Genomic DNA, 27,339 nt, shown 5'->3' on the forward strand with positions numbered 1-27,339 from the left:
GGGGATTTCACCCCAGAGGAGAGTGACTCTGCAAAGCGTTCTCAATTCTCCGGCATGCCCCCTCTGAGTGGGCCACTTTCCCCCCAGCCAGGGCTGAAGTAGCTTAGCTAGGCTTAGCTAGGAAATACACAGAACGGGGCGAAGGGTGGGTGACGGTCTGCACTCTCAGAGCTCACCCCACGAGCCCGGCTTCCATCGGGGAAGAGGCTGGTCCCATGCTGTCGGACCTGGGGCACGCGGGGTGGAGCGGCATGGGGCAGGGCGGGGCATTTCTCTGCAAGGTTCGCTCTCTGGGAGGGCTGCCACCTTCGGGGGGGCCTCAACGAATGTGCACCATCTCCTCCAGGAAGGGCGTCTTCATGCAGCCCGTGCACAGCTGGTCCATCCAGAGCGGGGCCTCGTGCTGCAGCGGCGTGCGGCGCGGGTAGAAGGTGAAGTTGACGCTGTAGTTGAGCAAGCAGCTCAGGGAGGCCATGTACAGGTCCGAGAAGCGCACGAGCCTCCGCGAGAAGTACGTGGGGTTGTGGAACGTGCGGAAGATGCTTCCGAACCGGGGGTTGAAGAGGTTCTTGGTGACAGACCTGAGAGAGTGCCCCGGGGCGGACGGCAGCCTGGTCACAAGGCCCCTCTGCAACAAGCGCCCACCTCCCGGGCCGGACCCCCTCCCTCATCTTGGCCTCGCAGCGTGGCCTGGGCAGAGCCCTGCCTCTCTGGGTTTGTCCACTGCCTGGGCTTCAGTCTGTCTGCAAAGTGAGGAATCCTGACTAGCTCAAGGGCTCTTAACCTGCTACTGGCTCAGCCGCTGACTGGATTTTTCTCTTTGGGCCTCAGTTTCTCCATTGGTACAATGAGAAAAGTTGGTTTAGCATCAGGTGTTTTTAACCTGGAGTCCGTAACTTTTTTTAAAAAATATTTGGATAACTATCTCGATAGAATTGGTTTCCTTTTTTAAAACTATGTATTTCACATATTTAAATGCATTATTCTGAGAAGGGGTCCATAGGCATCATCTAGCCCAGGAGTGGGGAACCTGCAGCCTCTAGGCCCTCAAGTGTAGCCCTTCCATATGGCCTAGAGGCCGCAGGTTCCCCACTTAGCCTGTGGAATGGGTCTATGACACATAAAAGTTAAAAACCCCTGGACTACATGAAGGCTAATGGTTCAGATTGTCCCAGTAACTGGCTCAAAGCCACCTCCCCCAAGAAGCTTGTACTGATTAGTTCTTTCCAGCCCTCAACCTGCCCCTCTCCCTCTTGAATATCACTGTGGGGAGGGGCTCCATCACTGCCTAATGACCAGCGGAGGGGGGAGGAGGAGCCTGAACTGAATGACCTGCCCACCTGATCCCTCACCTGATCTCTTGGCGTTCTTTCATCCAGGCTGCTAGCACCTGCCTTGACTCAGCATCTCTGTAGGTCTAGGAAAGAATGTTTGTGGGGATTAGTACAAGGTGCCTGGTCTGGGGCACACCCTGTGGTAGACAAGGCCTTGTCCTGGAGGATGAGACAGTTGTCTCATCAGGTCTATTGTCCACGTTGGGACAGGGCTTGGTGTTTTAGTTCCAACAAGTATTTGCTCAGCACCTGCCTACTCTGTGCAAGGTCCTAGGGAGGGGACAAGCAAATAACAGAATCCATGTCCTCTGTGGCTTACAGGAGGTGGGAGAGGTGAGAGAGAAAAGAATAAATACGAATTCAGGGCAGGGTAGGATATCCAATAAATCTGCTTATGCACAGCCCTCAGAGAAGACAACAATCCTGCTGGGCGGGGGTTCTCAGGAAGCAGCAGAGTATATTGGGAAAAATGATGGATTTTGAGACCCCACAGGCCCCTACCCCTCATGCCCCTGCTGGCACCTGCATCCTCTCCAGTAGCCCTGTGAGGGCCTGCTGCCAGGTCAGTGAGTGCATGTACTGCTCCGTGTTGATGATGTTAATTTCTCTCTCCAGTTCAGGAATGATGGCGCCTGTCCTCCAACCATGGCGTAGCATGAGGTCCTGGGCAGTGATGGCAGAAGGAAGGGAGAGAGGGAGGCAAAAATGGGGGTGGCTACGGCCAGGAGAATACACAGGAGACCAGGCCAGGCCATGGGCCCTGGTCCCTTCTGCTCCTTTACCCACGTTGTCTGCAGGACAGGAGCTATTTAAATGGTTGATGCCTGCTTGCCCAGCAGCCATTTGAGTCCACTGTACATGCTAAGCAGAGGGCTTGGGGTGGTGGGAACATGAAGGGATGAAGACAAAAGGGGTTTACTCACTGCAAGGTCACTATAGAGGTGGTCCCCAAAATACAGCACTCGGGACCCCCGCCACCCTGTCAGATGTAGGAAGTCAAACAGATTTCCCTGAAAGCAGAAGCAAGCTCAGAGTTAACAGTGTAACAGTGTGGGGACAGCCCTGGGACACTCCCTGCCAAACTCATCAATCCCCACCCCCATCCTCAGGCCCTCTCCTCTGGCTCGTGTTCTTTCATGGGTGTCAGCTCCTTTCAGGCCCTGTGATCCTGAGTGCCTGGTGGCTTTTGGGTTCCAGAACTTGCCATTCCCAGGCAGTAGCCTCTGCCCTGAGCTCTGTCACCTCAGGCTTCATGAAAAGACTGATAATTCCCAGTCCCTGAGGTCCCAAATCCCAGGGAACCAAGCTGTCCTTTCCCAAGCCCCCCTCCAGACCTTGTCAGTCCTGGGAGCAGGTCATCAGCTTATCTAAGAATGAAACTAGCATTTCTCCTCCCCAACAGGTCAACAGAAGCCCCCGTCCCCTATCCTGGGACCCCGAGAAGCTGCCTCCCCACCAGGAAGCCACAGGGAAAGTGTCCATGGGTAGGTAGAAAGATGACTTGGAACTCTCAGGGAAGATCTTCCTTAGCACCTTCAGATGGCCTGGGAGGATCTGAGGAGAACTGCCTGATGTTACTTAGTGCCACAAATCTTAACTTCTTTCTCACAAGCTCCCCATTAGCTCACAAAAGGCTGACGAACCAGAGAAAAGCTCCCCAGTGCAGGCTCTCCCTACTTATTCAATTTCTGTTCCAGAATAAGCTACAGTCAAGCTCGTGGGAAACAGGCAAGTTTTGGCTTCACACAAACCAGCCTCTGGGCCAAATGCTACATTCCAAAGAGTCAGCCCGGGCGTGGGCAGGACATGGGGTGGTGAGTGACCCAGCTTCTCCCAAGTAGCCCCTCTGCAATTCCTGGTCCCAGGGAAAGCCACCAAGCTGGCTGGAGGCCACCCAGAACACCCAGAGCACTTGTTGGCTTGTGTGGGATGTGGGAGGGGGCAGAAGCAGACATGGGCAGCCGGGCCCCTATATGCCCCATATGTGGTATAGGCATCAAATCCATTCCATCTTTCCTTCTGGGATTGCTAGGCAGGTAGAAACAACTACAGAATAAATGGAGAGAGCCTGTCTCTTCTCTCTCAGCTAGCCTGCCATTTTATTCCTCAAGGCAGAGAAATCTGGCTCAAAGTTTTCCCACACCAGCTTTCCCATGGCAAATCTAGCTCTGACCCTAACAAAGACTACTTGGACAGGCACTTTCTCTTGTCCTGTGTAGTATGTGCTCCCATGTACACACACACACACACACACACACACACACACACACCCTGTCTACCTTCTGAAAACAGAAAACTGTACTACACACTGGGATAGATACAAGTTTAGATACGACATGGTCCCTACCCTCAGAGAGCTTATAGTTGAGGAGGGAGACAAAACGTAGGTAACCATAATTTCTGCTACTATGTGGGTACATTGGAGAAACTTAAAACAAGCATTTAACATGAGATCAGAGGAGGTAAGATTGTGGCCTGCAAGGGGAAAGTAAGGGAGGGCTTTGTGGACAAGGGAGTATTCGAGGTGGACCCAGGGCCAGAAGTTTAGGGATCCCTGTTGGAAAAAAGGTAATCCAGTAGAGAAGACAGAGAAAGGAAACAGAGAAGTAGGAGAAGACCTTTAGGGTGTGTGTTTGTCCCTGAAGACAAGGGAGGAGAAAGCATCTAGTAGGAGAAGACAGAGAAAGGAAACAGAGAAATAGAAGACCTTTAGGATGTGTGTTTGTCCCTGATGATAAGGGAGGAGAAAGCATCCAGTAGGAGAAGACAGAGAAGGGAAACAGAGAAGTAGGAGAAGACCTTTAGGATGTGTGTTTGTCCCTGAAGACAAGGGAGGAGAAAGCATCTAGTAGGAGAAGACAGAGAAGGGAAACAGAGAAGTAGGAGAAGACCTTTAGGATGTGTGTTTGTCCCTGAAGATAAGGGAGGAGAAAGCATCCAGTAGAGAAGACAGAGAAGGGAAACAGAGAAGTAGGAAGACCTTTAGGGTGTGTGTTTGTCCCTGAAGACAAGGGAGGAGAAAGCATCTAGTAGGAGAAGACAGAGAAGGGAAACAGAGAAGTAGGAGAAGACCTTTAGGATGTGTGTTTGTCCCTGAAGATAAGGGAGGAGAAAGCATCCAGTAGAGAAGACAGAGAAGGGAAACAGAGAAGTAGGAAGACCTTTAGGGTGTGTGTTTGTCCCTGAAGACAAGGGAGGAGAAAGCATCTAGTAGGAGAAGACAGAGAAAGGAAACAGAGAAGTAGAAGACCTTTAGGGTGTGTGTTTGTCCCTGAAGATAAGGGAGGAGAAAGCATCCAGTAGAGAAGACAGAGAAAGGAAACAGAGAAGTAGAAGACCTTTAGGGTGTGTGTTTGTCCCTGAAGACAAGGGAGGAGAAAGCATCTAGTAGGAGAAGACAGAGAAAGGAAACAGAGAAGTAGAAGACCTTTAGGGTGTGTGTTTGTCCCTGAAGATAAGGGAGGAGAAAGCATCCAGTAGAGAAGACAGAGAAAGGAAACAGAGAAGTAGAAGACCTTTAGGGTGTGTGTTTGTCCCTGAAGATAAGGGAGGAGAAAGCACCCAGTAGAGAAGACAGATGAAGGAAACAGAGAAGTAGAAGACCTTTAGGGTGTGTGTTTGTCCCTGAAGATAAGGGAGGAGAAAGCACCCAGTAGAGAAGACAGATGAAGGAAACAGAGAAGTAGGAGAAGACCTTTAGGATGTGTGTTTGTCCCTGAAGATAAGGGAGGAGAAAGCACCCAGTAGAGAAGACAGATGAAGGAAACAGAGAAGTAGGAGAAGACCTTTAGGATGTGTGTTTGTCCCTGAAGATAAGGGAGGAGAAAGCATCCAGTAGGAGAAGACAGATGAAGGAAACAGAGAAGTAGAAGACCTTTAGGATGTGTGTTTGTCCCTGAAGATAAGGGAGGAGAAAGCACCCAGTAGAGAAGACAGATGAAGGAAACAGAGAAGTAGGAGAAGACCTTTAGGATGTGTGTTTGTCCCTGAAGATAAGGGAGGAGAAAGCACCCAGTAGAGAAGACAGATGAAGGAAACAGAGAAGTAGGAGAAGACCTTTAGGATGTGTGTTTGTCCCTGAAGATAAGGGAGGAGAAAGCATCCAGTAGGAGAAGACAGATGAAGGAAACAGAGAAGTAGAAGACCTTTAGGATGTGTGTTTGTCCCTGAAGATAAGGGAGGAGAAAGCATCCAGTAGGAGAAGACAGTGGACATTGTCAAGTGCTGCAAGGAAGTAAAGACTGAAAGGAAAAAAGGGTGATTCGATTTGGTGATTTTCAGGTTAATAGTGATCTTGGGGTAAGCGTCAGAGGGAGGGATCGGCTAAAAAACTAAATTGTAAAGGGTTACAGGGCAAAGGGGTGGTAAGAAATAATGGTCATAGTGCTTTAAGGTTTGCCAAGTACTTTATATGTTACTTCATTTGAAACTCACACCAGCTCTGTGAAGTAGGTGGCATTATTAGGCAGATGAGGAAACTGAGGCAAACGGGGCTAAGCAACTTGCCCAAGGTCACACAACTAGTAAGTGTCTGAAGATTCGAACTCAGATCTTCCAGTCTCCCAGTACAGGATCCTATCTCCTGGGTGGTCTTGTTGCTTAGAAGTATTGGGCACAGACAATTTTTTTTTTCAAGAAATTTGGCCATGAAGGAGAAGAAATAGGAGGGTCAAGGAAGACCTTTTTTAGGATCAATGAATATGTTTCTAGGGAGGCAGGAAGGAGACTGTAAAGGGAGAGACTGGAAATGTGCAACAGAGAGGTGAATTGCTGGAGCAAGGTCCCATCAGGAGGCAGGAGGGAATGAATAATAAAAAGAATAGCTAAGTGGTTCTACGCGGTGCAGTGGATAGAGCAGCGGCCCTGGAGTCAGGAGGACCCGAGTTCAAATGCAGCCTCAGACTAGCTGTGTGGTCCTGGCCAAGTCACTTAACCCCAATTGCCTTCCCCACTCCCCAAAAACCCCCACCACCAACAAAGAATAGTCAATATTAATAGCACAGGGAGGACACTTCTTGGTGAGGAACTGGGATCCCTCCTCTATGATAAGGAGGAAAGAGAGAAGGTGTAGCACAGCTGAGGGGTTTTGAGGAATGGAAAGTGGGGAACTAAGGGGGCTCACTTGCGAAAACCCCTTGTGAAATCAGTGATGTGGAGATGATGTGCAGGAGGGTGTGGGGTCAGGATGCTCCGTGGGAGCGTGAGGGGAGAGGAAAAGAGTGAGATGGGCGATGGCTAAGAGAAGCAGGGAGTTACGTGTGTGCCATGCAGATGTGGAGGCTGGCATCAGCTCTGCGTTATCCTTCCCACTCCCCTGTCCCCGCAAGCGCTGATGCTCTCTGCTTCTTCTTCCAGTTATCTTGTGTCTGTTTATTTGTGCAGATGTTCCTCTCCCCAATTTCCCGGTGCAATCTAAGCTTCCTGAGGTCAGGGCCTGCTGCATTTCTCTGTAGCTAGGATGAGGGTCTTTCTTGCACACAGTGGGCATTTTATAAATGTTGAAGTGAACTGCAACTCTTCCAGAGACATTCAGAATCTTGGGGGCAGGGATAGGGACAGGTTTAGGAATAGGAACTAGGCCTGTGATTTCACTGATTTAGGGAACACTGGGGTGAAGAATCTCCCCCTATCCATGCAGCCACCTTCTCTGCAACTCAGGGTCTCAGAGAAGTTTCTAGGGCAGTGGGAGCCCAGGGCCACCCAGACACCATAGATCAGAAGTTGGCCTTGAACCCTGATCTTCCTAGTTTTGAGGCTAGCTTTGGGGAGATATTGGATAATGGGGGTTATTTAGGGATGATGGGAGAGTGGGAGGTTGGGGGTGAGGGAGTGTGGAGGAAAGGATCCTAAGAGGGGAGCTAATAAAATATGAAAACGTATAAAACTTGGGGTCCAGTCTGGGTCTAGAGGCCCATGAAGTCACCATAAGAGAGAAGAGCTGGCTGAGAGACCAATGATGTGTCAAGGGATTCACTCCTGGTAAAGACAGAGTGAGTTTAGTGGGAGTTGGAGTAGAAGGGGTGGAAGGTTGGGCAGCTGAGAGATAGTGAAGCCCCTCAGTGTTATCAGGCTGGTGTCAAGGCCCTTGTCCTTCTCCCCCATATGTGACCAGTCTGCTCCCTCAGCCTCTGTTCTAGAGAAAGCAAACTTATCTCCTTCTCCTAGAGGTCGAAATCAACCTCACTTCTCTGAGGAGCTGAGGTCTCCTTCAGGCTTCCCGAGCAACATAAGGAAAAAGCATAATCCTACTGCCCACAGCCAATACTTCCCTATAAAGTGGCAGGTCAAAAACACACGGGGCATGCCCAAAGAGGTGGCTGGGCCAAAAGCATGGTCAGCATAGGTTACAGCAATCAATCAACCAACAAGCATAGATGAGTGCCTAATACGTGACATGTACTGGGTTTAGAAAGATGAAAGTCAAACAGTCCCTGCCCTCAAGACGCTTATATTCTAATGGGAGAAACAAGAAGTACATATAAAGGCATATACAGAATATGGAGAGAGAGGGTGAATTGGGAAAGGATTTAGGCAGAAGGTGGCACTTGAGCTGAGTTGTAAAGGAAATCTAGGTATTCCAGGAGGTACAGGTGAGGAGGGCATGTGTTACATGCATTGGGGACAGCGATGGGTGGGGCAGCATTGCAGAGGAGGCTGGTATGGTTTTTTCCTAGAGTAGGAAAAGAAGAGGAATGTGCAAAGACTGGAGAGGTGAAAAGGGGTCTGGGCAGACCTTTAAATGTTAGACTGAGGAGTTTCCCTGAGAGATCACAGGATGCCACTAGAGTTTAGTGGATGGGGGCAGGGAGTAGCCCCCAAATCACTTTGGTGGCTTTATTGAGCATAAATTGCACTGAAAAGAGACCCTGAGGAAGGCAGATCAAACCAGGAGCTATCACCACAGTCCAGGCAAGGAATGATAAGGGCCTGAAAGAGCATGACGGCTGTGTGAGTAGAGATGTGGAACAGAGATGACATATGTGGCGACAGATTGGCCATGTAGATTGAGCGTGAGTGAGGAGACAGCGCTGATAGTGAGGTTGGGAGTCTGGGTACCTGGAGGGTCAGTTGGGCTCTACGTAGAAACAGCAAGTTTAGAAGCAGGCTCGGGTTTGGTCTTGAAATATATTGCTAGACCCTATAAATTGATCTGGAGCATTCTCTGCCATTAGACCCTCCTGGGACAAAGGGAAGTTGGAGAAATAGTGGAGGCATTAGAGACAATAGCAGACATTTTTCACAGCAAAGATTGCTACAAGTAGTAAGCGCATAATATTTGGGTGGAATTTCATATTAATTTTTTTTGTCTGGACCTAATCTTTCATTGATATAGGGAACTTCTAGGCATGAAAATTTCTCCTTCTACTGATGTCCCCCCCACCCCCGCCCCGGGCAACTTGTCTGTAATTCATAGCCAAAAGCACTGAGAAACTAATTAATTTACTTGCCCGTGGCTACACGGCTAGTATGTATCAGAGGCAAGACTTGAATCCAGATCTCTCTGCCTCCAGGGCCAGCTCTCTCTCCACTACACCATGTCCATTGAGACCTCTCCCAACCCAAGTTGCCCTGGCTTCCATGCTATCTTTCACACATGCCTGTCCACCAGATGCCACTGTGGACACAAGAGGACTTCTTCTTTACCCCTTCTCTATGGTTGCGCATTTAGAACTGAAAGGGAACTTTCACTTAAGCTTAAATTATGGTAAGAAAAATATTACTAGCTCTAAAATGTTCTAACTGAATCCCAACACACATAGTACAAAAGACCAGGATTCCCCGGAATACAATTTGAGGTGAAATGGTCCAAGGAACAGGATCAGGGATGAGGTTTAAGACGGAGGACTTTTATAGTGAACAAAGGATTGGGACATCAATTTTCTGTTGGACTGTAAGAAGTGTCAGGGTGGAGCTCAGACTACAGGTCCCTCTCCAACCCAGAAATGTTTCCCTAGGCCCTGCTAAACTGTTGCTGATGGCTGTCCTTTGTGGCTATCAGATGAGTTGTATCTAAAGAGCTTTGTAAACCTTCTAACGCCATATACACGGACACTGCCATTACCTTTACCAGCAACTTTTCCAAAGACTGACATCTCCCCAGGACATACTTAAGGGCCAGGTTCTCAGGCAGAACCAGAGGCCCCTTGTGGAGCCTTCTCACCCCTGCCATGGAAAGGTCTTTCGTATCCTAACAGATTCTTCCTTCATCTCAGGGCAGGGGAAGCCTACAGGAGCCAGGTGCCTCATTTCCCATGAGGAGAGATCTGCAGTGTTCTGGTCTCCAGGAGTGACATGTCAAGCTTATCCACTAATTTTTACGCCCCTTCCTCTTAACACCCTATCTCCTTCAGATTGGAAGACTAGAGACTAGGCCCCTTGGGACTGTTGGAAGCTGGTCTTGAGTACTGGGATTTCTGAATTCCTGACCTAGGCTAACCTTGTTAATCCCCTTTGTTTAAAGCCACTCAGGTCCAGCTAAACCCATTATGAAACCCAAATCCACCCTGGGGATCATTGCTACTACTTCTGTTTGCCAACTCTCCTTCCTTCCCTGGAAGTAAACCAACCCATCCACCTGACCCTAAGCAAGGGGAGTTGGCCTTCCTATTTATTTTCCAGGGTTACATTCTGTGTGTAAACAGCCTGTTAACACTGAAGTCAGATCCTGGACCTGCTGGTTAGAGGCTGGGTTGGTGTGGCTGATAGAAGGCTAACCCTTCCAGTTGAGTTGGGGGGATCTGCAGGTCAGGCTGGGACAGCATCCTCATTTTATATGGGGATCACCTTGGCAGAGTAGACCTGAAAGTGAGTCCTTCTCCCCCAGGTCCTCCAGAAGGCAACCTTTTGTTGATCCTGCTACCATCCAGTCTCCCTCACTTCCTCTTCCCCCAACTTTGTATTCCTGACTTCAGTATCTGGCCATTCATTCTACCTAAGGACCTGAGAGTGGCTATGCACTCTATGGTCCAATCATGTCGGCCTTCTTCCTGTTCTTGACATAGAATGCTCCACCTCCCGTCCCCAGGCACTTGCATTGGCCATCTCCCATGCCTGGAATGCACTTCTTCCCCATCTTTGCCTCTTGGAATCTCTGGTTCCTTAAGACTTGTGTCAAATGGCACCCTCTATAGGAGAATTTTCCTGGTCCCACCAGCTGCTGGCGCCTTCTCCATTATAGTTACCTCATAGCTGTTTGGCATAAACCTACACAAGTCTCCACTATTAGACCATAAGCTCCTTGAGTGTTTCACTTCCATCCTGTGTCCCCAGTGCCTAGCGTAGTGCACGGCATACAGAAGGTGCTTAATAAAGGTTTATTGCTTGGTTGATTGGCCGGTCTTCCAGGTGGGGAAGGAGTAGCCAGGATTTGTGTCATGCTCTTTAAGGGTTCAATCCCAGTGGTCACCTCCAGCCTTTCCAGAAAGTCCCCAAATTTAGGAAGGATTTGTATGCCTATATGCATGACTCTTCTCTAACAGGAATGAAAAAGGGACCTCTGTCTGCTATGGGTCCATTGAGACCTCTCCCAACCCAAGTTGCCCTGGCCTCCATGCTATCTTTCACACATGCCTGTCCACCAGATGCCACTGTGGACACAAGAGGACTTCTTCTTTACCCCTTCTCTATGGTTGCTCATTTAGAACTGAAAGGGAACTTAGGGACCATTTGGTCCACTCATCTTACCTGACGATAGATCGTTCCCTTTTTCAAATGGTTGATTTTGTCCCACTGGAGTACACCACTTTCATCCAGTTTTCTAAAAGGCCTGGGGTAGAAGGAGGGGATAGATGGGGAGAAGAAAGAAGAAAAGCTGGTTGAGTCACCAGGACAGACCAGGGAACCCACCAGATATGGAACCCCGATGAGTGATTCTGAAATTCAGAAAGGATAACCAGAATAGTGCTGTTACTTTGGGAAAGCTCCCTACTGTTCTACAAAGCAAGCCCATAGAGGTTGGCCATCATGACCCTACAGAGAGACAATTCCAAAGAAAAACACCAACAAGCCTGGGAAGCACTTTCCTTCCCAATGTAAACAGGATGAAGCCGATGGGCCCACCCGACCCTTTGGGCCAAAGGTCAAGTAGCCCACAGACAGTGGGGCTGCCCAGCTGTGCCATGCATGGTGAACAGTCTGCTCTGTCAGCTGGGCCCTAGAGTCACCCCAGCCCTCACTTCCTCTTTCCTCCCAGAGCCAAAAAGGAAGAGGAAAGCAGCCCCAGCTGAGGTTGAAGGGAAGGCGGGATGGAAATCACGCTTCCCTAGATTCCTCAAGGTCAATGCTAGAACCACAAGGTTTGGAGCTGAGGTGCCTATGCCCATAGGGTGAAAGGTGGCTCACATGAGAAGTGCATAAAGGGAAATGGGCACAGTTCCCAGGGGCCAGCAGGGTCAGGTTTCTGTCCGGGGACTTGGCTACTTGGAAGAGGATTTGTGTTCCTTCCTATTCATTCCAAGAGATTGAGCAATAGGCTGGTCTCCACCCTCTCAGGGTAGGACTCAAAAGCACAGAATTCTTAGGGAGAAAGGGGCCAGGACCATCAGCCAGCACTCAGGTTGGATAAGAAATTCATATTCATTAAGCTATATTCATAAACAAATACTCATTAATTCTCTTCCTAGAGAGGCCCAGATTATCTACCTATCTATCTATCTATCTATCTATCTATCTATCTATCTATCTGTCTGTCTGTCTCTCTATCTCTAGATTCACATACAAAGGACAAGGGGGATCTTCCAGGTACCTTCTACGCAAGATAGCATTTCCTCTTTCTGAGGGGGTGGGAAAGAGGACAGAGCAGGAACCTGAGCCTTCCCCTGTGGGTTCAGTGTCTTGACCTCACAAAGATGGCATGGCCAGCCACATGAGACTCATCCTTCATGCTTACCTCCTTTCTGTCCCTCACTTCCCACCCTCCGGTTTAGAGCTTGTGGTTTTAAGAGACTCGGTTCTCCAGCAGGAGATGTTTGAAGAAGGAGAGGAAAATTGTGGACCCCCAGATAGTGCCCAGCTTACTTGCGCCTATCTGTGAAAAAGTTTGGCTTGTCAGCTCGGACAATGACTACATCAAAAAGGTCTCGCCAATCCTTGCCAACCATGTGCTTCATCCCCTTGTTCCTGAGGATGACAGTGTGCAGTAGTCGGAGGAGGAAAGGGAGAGAAAAGAAAAAAAGAATGTTTTAAAAAGAGAAGGGAAATCAGGGGACAAAGACAAAGCAACGGAGGGTGCAAAATTCCATTTCCCACCCTTCCCTGGCACCCCGTTAATTCCAACTAGATAATCGGGCTCAACTGTCAAGTGAGAGGAACCTAGTGCAAGGATCCTCGAGTGAGGCTGGGCTTTGGGCATTTCATTTTAGGAGTGGTATTCCCCTAGAGAGTCTATTTGGGCATTCCCTGGAGAGGTCTGTCCTTGTCTTCTTCTGACTCCTTTTATCAGAGCTGGTCCCTTCCCCTCCCCGACTATGGGGCTGCAGATAGGGAGGTAGGTTGGTGGTGGAGTGTAGACCTCCTACAGAGAAAAGGGTCCTTGAAATGCTTAACTATCAGTCTAGTCGTGTGACCTCTTCAGGAGGCCAAGCCACTGCTTGGCCACTCCTCAGCAGGCCATGCTGCTGGTACCCAGCCCTGAAAGCCAGGTTCCAAGAACTTTCCCAGTTCTACAGGGAGAGGCCTGATTCTCCTCCAGGATTCTGAATCCAGATTCCTTCATATTTGGGAGAACTTTTTTTTTTTTAAAAAGCCCTTATTACTTGACAGAGTTTTCATTCATTTACCAGGCTTCCCTGAGAGGGGGAGGAGACTCACACAAAGCTGAAGGGGCTATTGGTGATGAGGAAAAGCTTCTTGCCATGGTTGACGAGGCGGGTCAGGACAGCGTGTGTCTCATCTCCACGGAGTATGTACTTCTCTGGAAAAGGATGGAGGGCCAATGTGGGTTGGTCAATGTCCTGCTCAGCCAGGACTTCTTGCCTTTATGATCATAGTCCAGGGCTTCATTCTCCAAGAACCTTTCCTAGATTGGCTTAGACTGTCCTGATTCTGAGCTACTCTTTCCCTAATGTGCATTTGTAAATGAGCTACTCAGGTGAACTGCATTTGGACAGGTCAAATTATTTCTCAGGTCAGACTCCAGGTTCCCTGTGGGTAGAGGTCCCTTTTGTTCTAGAAGCACTCTTTGCTATTTCCAAAAGACTTGTGAATGGCCTGGGAGAGTCCAGAGAAAGCTTCTCTTTCTTGACTGCTCCACTGTGTTGCAGGTCAATGAGAGAAAGAGAACCCTACACACCTGGGAGAGACTCAGAGGGACCTCTGGACAAGGCGAGAACTTGCCAAGCATGGCCGACTGTGACCTCATGCCAAGTTCTACCCTTCCAACTCCCCATAAGTGAAGGGCCTGGGGAGACCTGGAACCTAATGCAGAGGCCTGAGGGCCTATCCAACATTAAAGTGGGGTCTGCTTACCCATGTCCTTCTCGATCCACTGGTACATCAGGCCCTTGATGTGGACATCTCTGATGGCATCCTAGAGGGCATGAACATCAGCTTCTAAGCTGCTAGGGCTTGGGGACTTTCCTGTCTCTGTACCAAGAGGCAGGATTGTTTCCTCTGTTTTCTCCTCATTCTGCCTCAGAAGCTGCTAAGGAACCTGGATATTTCTAGGGAACCTTAGGCCCAGACCACAAAAGGACCCAGATTTTGACTGGGGAAAAGATGTGGGACATTCATGGAATTTTGCTAAGTAGCCCATGAGCCCTCCAAGAGCAGGATTGAAGCATTGAGCCCTTTCTACCCCTAACGCATGGAGTGCAGGACTGGGGCAGAGTAGGCAAAGCCTTTTTGGTTGATCATCCTGGGGTCATAGCAGGCTCTGTTTGGATTCTTGGGCCGGTTTTCTCAGCACTGCTAGCTGCAGGGATGGCCCTGTCAGCAGTTTGGACCACTCCCCTCTTCCCCCGCCCCAGCTTCTGCCTCCAATTTAAAATGATACCCCCACCTCTAACAGGAAAAACTCCATAAGTACTGCTGGCAGGTTTTTTTTGGCAGGGAGGGGCCAGGGCAGGGCGGGGGGGTGGTGGTGGTGTCATATCCAGGCCTTCCCGAAGGCCTCACTCCAGAACTCACTCCTCACCGAGACATCCTTGTAGAGGTGAGTCTGGTCAAACTCCAGGCTATGAGCAAGGAAGTGGTCAACCACGGAGGAGAGAAGGGCCATCTCAGGAAGCGAGAAGATATCCATGAACTGCTTGAGAGAGGGGCCCTGAGGAAGGGAAGGAGGCTATATCTGAGTCACAGAAGCAGACTCTGTAACCTGCCTAGAGGCGAGGGAAAACAGCACCCATCTGGCAGGAAGGAAGGAAAGGTTCAATAAAGAGTTCAGGCTGGAGGCAACGTCAGAGGCCTCAACCCTGGCCACCTCTGCCTCTCCTCCTGAATCTAGAGGAGGAAGCTCTCTGGGCTCTTCTGGATTTATGAGAACCATCTGACCTTTTCCCAATCTATATATTTGAATTCTCCTGACCCCCTCTCCAAATGGGGAGGGAAGTGCAGATCAAAACAGTATTTATTAAACACCCCGTCTTTGGTCATCTCAGCACGGGTGTGTCCATTTCACCACTTCACTGCAGCACCTCATCATACTTGTTTTCAGTTACTTCTCCCCCTCTGGGTGTCCCCCAAGGACAGGGGCCAGGTTATCTCTCCTGCTGCTCTTTCCCATCTCTCTGGATTAAGGGTGTGTGTACACATGTGAGTGTTCGGAGGGGCCAGCCACCGAATTGCCAGTTCAATGCAGGTGTCACACACATTACCCAAGGGACTGGACAAATCTTCTCAGGTTGGAGAACAGGGCAAACTCCTGAGACAAAGGTGGAGCTTAGAGGCTCATTTGGAGGGCATGAGAAGTCTCATTTAGTTGTATTGGAGGGGAGGTGTATGGTAAGAGGAGAGAGTGCACACTTACACACTTGTGTGTACTCCTGAACCTCCTCTTCAGTTTTAAAGCCCTTGCCAACCTGGTCCCATCCTCTCTTTCCTGCCTTATTGGACATTATTCTCCCTCCTGTAGCCTGGGAACTAGCCAAAATAGCCTTCTCTCTGTTCCTGACATACAACAATCATCTCATCTCATCTCTGATTCGTTTGCACTGGTCATCCCTCATGCCTGCAACACTTGTCTTCCTTATCTTGGCCTCATAAGCATCCCTCTCTTCCTTTACAATGCAGCTCAGGCTCCAACTTCTTCATGAAGACTTCCCTGATACCTGCAACTGCTAGCCCCTCCCTCCCAAACTGTCTATATTTAAGTACCGTGCCTATATTTAAATTTACATACTATACTGTCTACACTTAGATGCACCCTTGTCTCTCTCACTAGACTGTAAGCTCACTGGGAGCAGAGTGGGTTTTTCATTCTTTGTCCTTGTATGCTCGGTGCGTACCACATAGCAAGTATTCCATAAATACTTGTTGCTAGATCTTGAGAACCATCACCCAAAGACAGGGATGGGGAAAGTCCTGACAGTAACAAAAGTCCCAGGCTAGGGAATACCTCTGTCAGAAGGGAATGAGGTGAGAAAATGATTCTCAGCTCCACTTTGTGGTCAAAACACAGGCTGTGTTGGCCCAAAGGCAGGAATGACCCCTTTCTCTTACTCCCGGGAAAGTTGCAGGGCCCACAAACTCTTAACAGGCCTGGGCAAATGTTCCCACAATCTACTAACTGCTGGTACAATATGGAACACAAAGCAGAAGATGTGGCCCTTCCTTTTAAGCCAAGAGGGCAAACACAGGATTTGTCCAATAAGACAGAGTGAAGACCAACAGAGATGAACAAAGAATTGGCTGGGAAATCCTGGACAGGCTGGCCACCAGATCATGCTCTCAAGAGCAGGGAGAGGGCCTGTGACTCCAGGGGCATTTTTCAGGTCAGGCTAAAAGAACCCTGGCCATTAGATGGAGCCTTGGGTAATAACTCAGAGGCAGGGTCAAGGGGACAGGGGGAGTTGTTTGCCACAAAACAACAGGAAAGATTAATGCTGCCAACTATTTGGCATTTCATTCCATTCTGACTTAGCTTAGTATTAGTAACAGGCTGTATAAAGCCACCTCCTAGAGCTATGGACTAAAGTTTTAGCAGCAAGCAACATCTTCCTTCTCCCACCTCACAAAAAGGGAGCAAGGGATGTTAGCTGGGGAGACTTTCCAGAGTTCTTGTCCTGACTGGGGAGGTGAAGAAGTAATAAGGCAGTTATTAACATTTCTGTTTCTAGCCCGTAGAGAGCTGCAGGGATACAGGGTGCTGGGTAGGCAAACACGTATAGAGTTGTCACCGACTTCTCAGTCTGCATGGGTTACGGGCTAAGAGCAGCTCTAGGATACACCAGTCCATCTTGCCTTATAAGGTTTCCAGTTTGGTTCCCCAAATGTGCTAAGGTCCCAAGAACAAATCTGAGGACATGTATTTCCTGGGAAGCTTAGTCAAGCTTGAGAAAAGCTAAGCCTCCAACAGTATTTGGCCTCTCCCACCTATGGGTATTTACCCATAATACCTTCCTCCCCAACAGAAGGCAGAAAAAAACAGCCTGCGGCTGTAGTAAGTGCCCCCAGATTCCACCAACACAGACAGGCCAGGCAGTCTGACCAAGTCCTCAAAGCTTTCCACTTTGATTGAACCACTGCCATGTATTATATATCACATTCTTAGTGGGGAAAATGATAATACTTTAGCTCCTTAAGGTCAAAGGTAAGGACTATACTCCAGATGTGGGAAAGGGCATAGGTTTTTTTTCCCAGGCCCAACAAGGACTTCCTTCACGGTCACTGTACTTGGCCCTTAAGAAATCAACAGAATCAAAGGACCCGGGGAGCAACTTGCCTCCCCACCCCCCAGAGTTCTGGGGATTAGTATTAGAAATAGAAATAGCACACTGGTTTGACCTAGCCCCTCCCAAACCAAAGTAGGACCACTTTTCAGGGTGGGTGGAGGTTGGAAGGGACATTTAAGCTTCCAATATGGCTTTAGACACGAGCATGAGAAAGAAAAACTACTTCATCTCCAAATCTTAGTTTTCTGGTCCAATATGGAGACATAAAAAGCACAAGCAGCTTTCTGAGCCTGGGGAATTTTGAATCCCAGGTCACACGGGCTTTTTTGTCTCCAGTACCTTGCCATAGAAGTCACTCATCTGGTAGAGTGGAATGTGCTGGGTTCCCCCATACAAGTCAATAACTTCTTCATCAGGAACAGGCTGGAGACCCCTGTGGGGAAAAAAGTTTTCTATTTTTAAATTAAATATTTATTGTATCTTTTGTTCTTACATCACTGAAATCTCTCTCTATATCCTTCCCTCTCTGAGAACCCTTCCTTATAGCAAACTTTTTTTTAAAGAGAAAGAGAAAAAAATCAACAAAATTACTTGATACATTGGGAAAAAAATCTGACAATATTGTGCAATAGGAACAAAGTTTTCTATTACCACCTCAGATAACATGAGCCAGGGTGGGTTGGTTCCTGAGCAGGAAGGCCACCCAAGGCTCAGAGCTTCCTCTCCTCAGGCCTTCCTTTAGCCAGGAGAAGGAAGCTTCATGTAGAACCTTCCAGCAGAGGAGGCCAGCATGCAAACCCATGCACAAGCTGGGCTGAGGCTGTGTTAGAAAAATGAAGCAGACCAAGCTCATATGTGTGTGTGTGTGTGTGTGCACACGCGCGCGTGCGCGCACGCATGCGTGTGCGCACATGCATACCCTGAAGACGGAACATTAGCCACACATAGGAGTAGTATTATGAATGTAGAAGGCCCTGAGTCTAGATGTAACCGCCAGGAAAAGTGAGCATCAGATGCTTAAATGTTTTAGAATGAGCACTAGGTTTGGAGTCAGAGGGGCTAGGTTTGAATCTTGCTTCTACTACCCCTGTGGTCTCAGGAGGGGCACTTCCAGGAAGTCCAGAAGATTTCCTTCTCTGTGGGATTGAACCAGATAATCTCCAAGGCTCCTTCCAACTCTGAGTCCTACTTTCCTGTGACTAGTCAGTTTCTGGCCAGGAATTTCCCCAAAGGCAAGGAAGATCACTCCTCCAGCAACCACGACAAGCCCCCGAGGAGAATGTGTAAAACCTAATCCAAATCCCAGGCCTGAGAACAAGACCTTTCAAACTGACCTGTAGGCTGTTCCCAACTGGACGTAATGGAAAGCGTCAATCTTCATCAGAAGACTCTGGCCAAGGAAGAGAGGCAGCACAGATCTTAATTATCTACCATAGTTTTACTGGAGAGTTTATTTTTAAAAGCCAGACTCTTTGTTAAAGTTGCTAACAAATCCCTTTCTAGTTCACTTATCTGATGTCGTCATTGGTCCATTCAGATCCCTATTAAGAATCTCTCCTGCTCTGGGAAGTAAGGGACTCACAGAAGAAAGAACATGGTTCTCTGGGGGATAGAGAGGAACAGACAGGGAAGCCCAAGCAGGTCTTTTATTTCTCAGGGGCCTTATTTCTCAAGCCTGACTTTTGAAAGATAAATGTTCTCGTGTAAGTCATCAGCCAGAGAAGGCAGGCCCCCACAAAGAACAGCCTAGTGGAATAGCAGGAGATAAAAAGGTACATAAAGCAAGAGAGAGCCCTTAGGCCAGAGCAGAGGAACTCTGGAGAGTCATCATTCTAGGGCTGGGGCAGAGGAAGAGGTCATAGTGCTGAAGATGTGGAGCAGACCAGCCACCCTGCCAAGAACAGTGCTGCAGCCCACTCAGCTGCTCCTCGATGTCCATCAACAAAGGGCATTTAAAGCATCAGCTGGCTCTAAAACTACTCTAGATTATTCTCCTTCCCACATTCTGTTGCTGTTGTTTGTCTTTCATTTTGGAAGAGGACCAAGGACATCATGGGGTGCTGTCTTAGCTTGCAGTGAGTTGGATTTAAGTAAGGAAGAGTTGCACAAAGTTGTCAGCCCCACTCTCTCTTCCAGAGTCACTGAAGTCCAGTGGCAAGACAAAAGTCAGGATGACTGGCAACAACCTGGGATGCAGTGGATGACCTTGGCATCTTTGATGTCTGACCAAACTCTAAATGGTCCACAGTGCCTGCTTTAGTCACTATAATGACCTTTGGAACAAATTGTTCTCATCTGCCCATTCCTCTGGGGGAACTCTTCACATGCTTGGGGTAGATACCCCCCTAAGTCACTGATGGGTTTGACACCTGTCGGTAACCCTCAACCTGGCTCAGCCCATCGGCTGAGATGGTTTTTACTGGGGAGTGGCTGCTATCCATGCTACAGCTTCTTGCAGCCACAGATGAGAGTTTGGTGCCAGGCAGACACCAAAGGTGAATGAGCAGCCCTGAAAAGGACTCAGTGAGCCCTCATACCAGAGGGGCTAGTCCTCTCTGAACACCCTAGATACCCCTTCTTCCCACATTGTACAGTTTAGGCAAACTGGCTTTTTGGCTATTTTGAACAAATAATGCTCCCCCTCCTATCCACACGCTTGTACTCATTTTCTCCCAGTGCCTAGAATGCTCAGCCTCCTCCTGACTCTTGGCATCCCTGGCTTCCTTTAAAGTTGGCCTCAAGTGGTACCTTTTCCATGAAATCTTTCCTAATCCCCCAGATTCCAGAAACTCTTTTTTCCCTTCCTAAATTACTTTCAAATTAAAAAAAAAATACTTATAGTTGTACATGTTAGTTTGTTGAGGGTAGAAATGCTCTATTTTTTTGATTTGTACCCCCAAGGCCTGGTATGTAGCAGGTACTTAATAAATGCTTATTGGTTGATTGAACATGGAAGATATAGGGGCAGGAAGCAAGTAAGGTACCTAGGCTTTAAGCTTCATACTCCAGTGCCCTAGTCCTTGGTCTGTTCTCAAGCAGGGAGAGTAACCATTTAATTGTTCTGTTAGGTGGACCTCTCAAACAATGATTGGAAAATCCACATGCTGCATTAGTATCCTCAAGTTTTAATGCAAGAGAATAAGAAGACTACTAGTATATTTGGTGGACCCTCAATGGAAGAACATGAGTAAGAATTATGCATGAAAAGGAGGCATAGAAGCGGGGGGTGATTTATTTCCCTGACAGGGGCGCCCACCCCAATGAAATCTAGGCTCTAGGTGTTCATGTGGAGGGGTTGGCATAAAAGTCAATCTCCCGAATGCCTGAGTCACCTCTTTGTATTTGGTCAATGACACAAAATGCCAACATAACTCACCTTCTCACTCTCTAGGCTAAATAACGAGATTATCGGATCCTACCACTAACTTCTTTCCTGCTCTGTTTAGCTTCGGAAAGAGCCAAGGACTGGGCACGTGTCTGAGGTCCTGCCTGCTCCTCCTATCCCACCCTCAACATATGCACACAGATGTGCAGAAAGAGCTTAAGGCTGTGGTCCTGAGAGGGAGGACCAGCAAGCTAGTATTGAGAAAGGGAAAGGAAGTTCTCCCTAGGGCCCTGGGGGGCTGTGGAACAAACATCAGAGTCTGAACTCTGAGCTATCCTGGAATTTCTGTGGCTTGATTTGTAGAGAAGTCCTTGAGGCTGATGATCAACCTCTAGCTGTCACTGACAATAAAAATATAAGCATCCTTATTCTAGCCTACCCTAGTTTAGGCCAGATATGAAGCTGAAAGATCAGGACAATGGACAGATTACAAGGGCAGCTCCCCTAAGAGAGAACAGTGGCTATAAAGACACTTGCCAAAAACGCTTCCTATGACTTACACACACACACACACACACACACACACACACACACACACACACCCAGGAGGATCTGGAAGATTCCAGATAGGAATCCACTTATCACACTGCACATTCCATTCCAAGGTATAAACTATCTAGGCTCCAGACAAGTTCCTGAATTGGTTGGATGTCAGTAAAATGTGGGGATGATGACAATGATGATGATGACACCCTGAAGTACACATACACACATATGTATCTATATATGTCTGTATAGCTGTATATCTAATTTTAAGTTTTGCAAAATGCTACATATATGTATATGCATATATAAACATATAGTATATATACGTATATAGTATGTATATATACATATATGTGTGTGTATATATACATATATGTATATACATACACACACACACACATATAAAATCTCATTTGATCTGCAGAACAACTCTGGGAGGGAGATACTATGGGTATTTTTCTCATCATACAGATGAAAAGACAGATACAGAGAGGTTGCCCGTATCTTGCCCATAGTCACATAACAAGCAAGTTCCAGAGATGGGATCTGAACTCTGATCTCCTCTGACTCCAGGGGCCAAGTTTTGCTCTCCAGAACCTCATGGAAGATGCATAGATCCTGCTTACTCACCTTTTGCACATCATAGTGTAGGCCTCGAATGGCGAAATCTGGGATGTAATCATATTTTCTGATCTCTCCTGGGTACTGTATGGGGAGAGGGGTTAGTAGACACAGCATGAGTCCAGGACAACAATTTCAACAGCTTAAATACAAATTGGTTGGGATGGGGCTACGTGCCCTCCCGCTGTAACCATAGGGGAAGAGGCGGGGGGGGGGCACAGGGCAAAGGCAAAGGGTGCTGCCTTCAGCCAGGGAGGCAGACGCTGGGACCAGAATCCAGGTACTGTTTTGCAATACCGATGACCACATCTGAGTGCACAAGGGAAGCACTATGGACTTTTAGGGACAGAGGAAAGATGGAGGTGGATACTGACTCGGGCATGAGAAAGAAAAAGAGAGAGAAAGGCCGAGAGAAAAAGAGAGATGGAGAGAGAAATGTTCTCAGTGTTTTTACCTTATACTGCTGTATCAGGATCTCTCTGGCTGTGTTGAAAATCATGGAGTGCAACGAATCTGAGTATTGAGCTAAGGTATAGTCATAGTCAAACCCGTATACCTCCACATCCCCCAGGCTGATCTCGTTGTTGGCATAGATTGCGGCAGGGTTAAGGAGATTACAGACTTCGGGAGGAAGGAGGTCTAAAAGAAAGGAGGAAACAGGGTGTTTGAACCTTTGAGAAGGCTGAGGCTTAGGACTATTTAATTCCTACCTCACCTCATCCCCCAGTTTCTCCTGCCTCTTCTAGAAAGATATGTTTATAAACCTGCCAACAATACCTACTCAGTCCCTTCTTGATCCTGCCCCAAACGTTTAACTTCTACCCATCTTAAATGACTATGATAGCTTTTCTTTCTGCTTCTAACATGGATGCTAAAACTTAGCAAACTAATTAAAGGATGGTCAGGCTTACTTGTTTTCTGGCCTTCAGAATCAAAAGGTCCTGAGTGGCCACATGATTAATAGCTCATTGGTTTGTCTAATCTTCCCAAATACCTGCCCTCATTTGACCTCTGGCTCCCTCTAATCAGGATAAAGTAGCTGGCTCTAATTTTCTCATAATTTGGGACCAAACCCAGAGTGTCTCCGAGATCCTTCCTGGCTCAAGCACTTTCCCAGCTTTGCTTAGCTTTGCTGGCATTTTTTGAAGAGGCCATAGACCTCCTTCCACTTTCCACCCCTCTACATTCTCCGTCCCCCCGCCCAATCTCCAAGAAGCCCAGATTTTAAAATGTCTAAGACACATCACAAGAGAAGGTGGAAAGCCAGCACTGTTTGACATTATTCTGTAGCTTGAGTTTGGTCCTTTTGATTTGTGTCCTTATTTTTCTCCCATATGGCTTCCCTAATCCCCTGGAGATACTGCACACACGGCTGAAGTGGTATTTAACAGGTAGAGTATGGATGGAGGTGAGTGGCTAGCAAGAGAGTTTCCTCTAATTCGATTTTGTTCTAAGAGTCTCCCAGCCAGACCCCTCCTTGATCACATTTCCCAGTATCCAGGCTGGCCAAGAACATTGCTAATTAAGTCAGTAGGTGGGTGTGAGAGATGCCTGGCTTTGCTGGACTGTTACTCAGTCCCCAATCTCCCTGAGTCTAAGTGATGGCAATCTGGCCCCTTTCTCAGTCCCCAGATGGGCACTAGAGGAAGCTTTTGCCCCCTGGGTTCTGAAGACACACAGGGATGCAGCCAAAAGCTTGGTCTGTATAAAGCCTGATTTGCAAGCTGCTTGGGCAGTGGGTGTTTTGTTGTCTGTTGCCTGTGCTCAGTTGCAGAGCTGTGTGTAAGGTCAAATTTCCAGTGCTTACTCAGCACAGTGCCTGGCACATAATAGGCACTAAAATACTTTTTCATTAATTTGCTATTCAGACACGAACAAGACATGAAGAAAAGACAGAAGATGTGGCTTACAGGCTTGTTTAGGCAAGACAGACTGCTAAAATGTAACAAGGGTCAGTCTTAACAGGTACGTAGCTTTTCTATTCACTGGTCCCCCAGATAACCCAGCTCTGGGTCTTACAGCATTTATACCTATACTCGCAAACTCGTTCTAAGTAAGATGTTAACTTTCGACTACAGTAGTTTAAGTGTGTTTTGGTCCAAAAGTTTGACTTGTGGTGGGGGGAGGGCTCGGATCTTCTCCAAGCCTAGCTGAGAAATTTATATGGCCTACATATATTCCAGAGATTGAAGTATTTGTTCCTTTCATTATAGTTGAATCAAACATGGCTCTCAGGCCTTAAGCCACAAACATTTCTACTATATCTGTACTTCTACGGAGAAAGGGCTGGCAGTATTCAGCTGGATGGCATTAAGAAGTGCAAAAGATTTTCAAAGTCTTTTTTGCCCCCCTCCCCCCTCAAGTCTTACAGTTAAAGGGTCAGAAATAGAAACGTTCCAATTGCAACATATTTGTACGTCTTTGGAAGACGTATAGAATGGAGGAAAAAAGAGGAAATAGAGCTGCTTCTGAGTCCCTCTGTGCCTGGTGGAGGCATCCTTTCCTCAGGAAAACCTTTATTTTCTTTTCAAAACTTTTCCTAGCCCCAGGAAGCTTCAGATCATCTGACACACCATAGGCTGATAAGGAGATGGAGAGCCCAGAACAGGCATATCAGGCCCTCCACTTTTACGTCCCATCAGTGTCTTTAATTGGTTCCTCAAAAACAGTGTTAAAAGGGCGGTTAAGTTTTAAAGGAACCATATGTACGTAGTTGCCCAAGCAATGTTACAGTGTTTGGGGTTTTGAGGTTTAATTAGGACATAGGTTAAGCAATGTTGAATGGGATGACCTTAGTTGGCATATGCTTCTTTCTCTCCAGCCCAGTTCTTTTATTGGGCCCCTCTAGCAGGCCCATGAAGCTTTACCTAAAAAAAAAAAAGTTACCTGTCTGTACTCTGTAGGGTATGGTGTGAAATGCCTCAACTGGTCTAGAATGGTACCATGGGATGCTAGTCGTGGTTATGCTGGGCTGGCATCTGAACTGGGAACACTTAGTGTATCACATTTATCCTATTTTCCTTTCCTTGGGAGCTCCAAACCAAATTCAGTGTTAGAAGCATTAGCTGTTTAAATAATGGGAATCCTTTCATCTCTAAGAGTCTGTCTACTTTTCAGAGTATCTTCCCATATCACTTGAATCTCACCCCTATGAGGGAGACAAGGTCACTATTCCATCTCCATCTTTGCTCCTCAGAATCCTTATCTTCCTTCCAAGAAGCCCCTGGAGCTACCTCCTCCTCAAACCCTTCCCTGACCCACCAGGTATTAATGCTCTCCCACTCCTCAAAATCTTTTGTGCTTGCTAGTCTTCATAAATACAGTATCCCCCTATAGAATGTAAGCCCCTTGAGGTCAGACCCTTTCATGTTTCTTATCTTTGTAACTCCAGCCCTAGAACATGGTCTTGTATTAGGTAGGCACTTGAATGATGAATTGCATCTTACACAGAAATGGGCAAGAAGGGGAGAACGAAATTGTCCCAGAGGTTACCCAAGGTCACACAAATAGTTTTTCAAGAGGTGGACCTGGTTCTGAATCTGATTCTGCTTGGATCTAAAGGGGATGGTAGAAGGGTTCTGCTCTAGGAATCAGGCATTAACAAGGAAAGGTGCAACATTTGCATCTCTGAATGCCTTGAACCAATAATAGCATTTAATCAGCCTCAGCCTCAGTTCTAGGTCACCAAATCAACTTATCCCAGGTCCATAGCCAGGGTCAGCTTCCTTTCAGACTGTAGTAGCAGCTCCTCTATATATTCAGCTGAAAGCAAGTGTCAGCCTCTACACATAGCCCTCATTCTGCCTGCCAACAGTTTCTCCAAATGTCTTACAGATATCTATCAATTCTTTTTATACCCAGACATATTCCAGATGGCCATTAGATAGTTTGGTGAGAGAATATAGGCTAGTGTTGGGAGGGAGAATAGTTGGTTGACTTGAGTAACTGGAAACTGGATTCTCTAGGTTAGGGGTACAATCCTAGGTTAAAAAAAATCTAAGCCATGTTTAAAGTCAGTGTTCTTATCACCAGGTTAATCGCAGGATGACATCATGTTAAGCAGGGTATCAAACTTCAAATTCACTTGTATGTGGCAAGAGTCAATTCTTAGGTCCAAACAAAATTAAATCTATGTTTATTCTAGGGGCTCAGGCTTTCCCCATCATCCCCTTTCTACAAAGGATATCCAAGAAGTTCCAGAAAGAGATTAAAGTACACAAATATATGACCCTCTCCCCTTACAAAAGAAGATTGGAAAGAGAAGGTTTGCAAAAATTCAAGGCTAGACAGAAATCAGGGCAGTCTGGATTTGTTTGGAAGAGACACCAGGCTACACTACGTGTGGACCTTCACCTCTAATCCTGTGGCTTTAGTTTATACCATCAGGATCTACAATGAACCATCTGCATGCAATCCTGTGTTTCCCCAGAGACCCTCGGCAGGGGGCCAGAGAGCTCCAGAAGGGATCGGGAATAGGCTTTTTTTTTTCTTGTAAGGTGAGGTGGGTAGGAGTAGGGGGGAAGAAAGGGAGCAGCTCTCACCATAGTCTTCCGCCTCTGATGGACCCTAAGGAAGCTTTCTGTGGGGAGGTCATTGAGGGATTCATGACCACTTGGAGATCTGGTGTACTATGTGTGGGGGCCTGGGACTTAGAATTGTGGAGACTGTAGGTAGCTATTTTGATAGCCCCGGGCCCAACCCAAGCCTACCCTATTTTGAGCACACATTCCTACTTAAATCGTCCCCAATCCTACTATACAGACAGGGAGTGGACCAAGGAGACACAGTCACCTGGGGCATCTTCCCCTAGGGATGCTTTGTGACCTAGGTCATCTCTGAAAGGGGCCTGTGAAAGCTATACCAGTCCAACCCCTTCATTTTACAGATGAGGACATAGAGGCGCAAAGAAATTTGCCCAAGACCACCCAGCGAATCCTGGCAGCGCCGAGACGAGAATGCAGTAGGTCTCCTGTCTCTCGGTCCAGTGCAGTCTGTCCCTCTGCCCTCCAAAACTCTACCTATCCCTACTCTTACCGTGGACCAGCTTCCTCATCTCCCGGTACCTAGACCACAGGTAGGCGCTGGGCTCGGGAGACTGGGCGGCAGGGGCTGAGGCGGCACTGCGCAGGGCAACCCGGTCAGGGGATGAGTAGGAGGTGTTGGCGACGGGACAGTGGGAACCCGGGCTGGAGGAGCCTGCACAGGCGGGGCCGGGGGCCGAGGGACCGCAGCCCTGGCAGGAGGAGGTGGCAGCCGCTCGCTGCCAGCCAGGGACGTCGTCTCCCCGGAGCCGTAACCAGCGGCACCCCACCGCTCTCAATCCGGCGCCGGCCATTCCCCCTGCCCGGCAACCAGCTTCCCGGCCAAGCGCCCGGTCCGGCTCCTGCCTCGGCCCCGCCAGCTGTGTTCTATTCCGCGGGGGCCGCATGTTTCCTTCCCACAGCCAGCCAATGGCTGCTTCGCCGGCCTTCCAGTCGGCCAATGGCCGGGGCCCCTGGCCAGGTGCGGACTGCTGGGGAGGGGCCGCGGTCCCCTCTCTCCCCAAGGCCCCCGCCCATTTGAGACAGGAAAGGGGGAGTGGACCCGACGGACCGCGGGGGCCGGATACCGGCAGCCAGACCAGAGCCAGTGTTCCCGCACCGCTCCGGCTAGCCCCCGGAATGCCTCTCCAGAGAGAGCCATGTAC

The 27,339-nt window shown here is 48.2% G+C and overlaps 1 protein-coding gene across 1 annotated transcript; it reads right to left on the reverse strand.

The window, feature by feature from the left end:
• Positions 1-241: 241 nt before the first annotated feature.
• On the reverse strand, positions 242-27,081 carry NT5DC2 (5'-nucleotidase domain containing 2). The gene is made up of 14 exons (XM_036739634.1): positions 26,688-27,081; positions 22,108-22,292; positions 21,663-21,737; positions 18,496-18,551; positions 17,501-17,594; positions 14,467-14,595; positions 13,800-13,860; positions 13,143-13,245; positions 12,351-12,452; positions 11,019-11,100; positions 2,258-2,344; positions 1,857-1,997; positions 1,353-1,417; positions 242-581 (listed from the first exon to the last, which is right to left on the reverse strand). The coding sequence occupies exons 1-14, from the start codon at positions 27,079-27,081 to the stop codon at positions 320-322; spliced, it is 1,836 nt and encodes a 611-aa protein (XP_036595529.1). The 3' UTR covers positions 242-319.
• Between the last annotated feature and the right edge of the window lie 258 nt (positions 27,082-27,339).

The sequence above is a fragment of the Trichosurus vulpecula genome, chromosome 9 (genome assembly GCF_011100635.1).
Source record: "Trichosurus vulpecula isolate mTriVul1 chromosome 9, mTriVul1.pri, whole genome shotgun sequence".
Lineage (NCBI taxonomy): Eukaryota > Metazoa > Chordata > Mammalia > Diprotodontia > Phalangeridae > Trichosurus > Trichosurus vulpecula.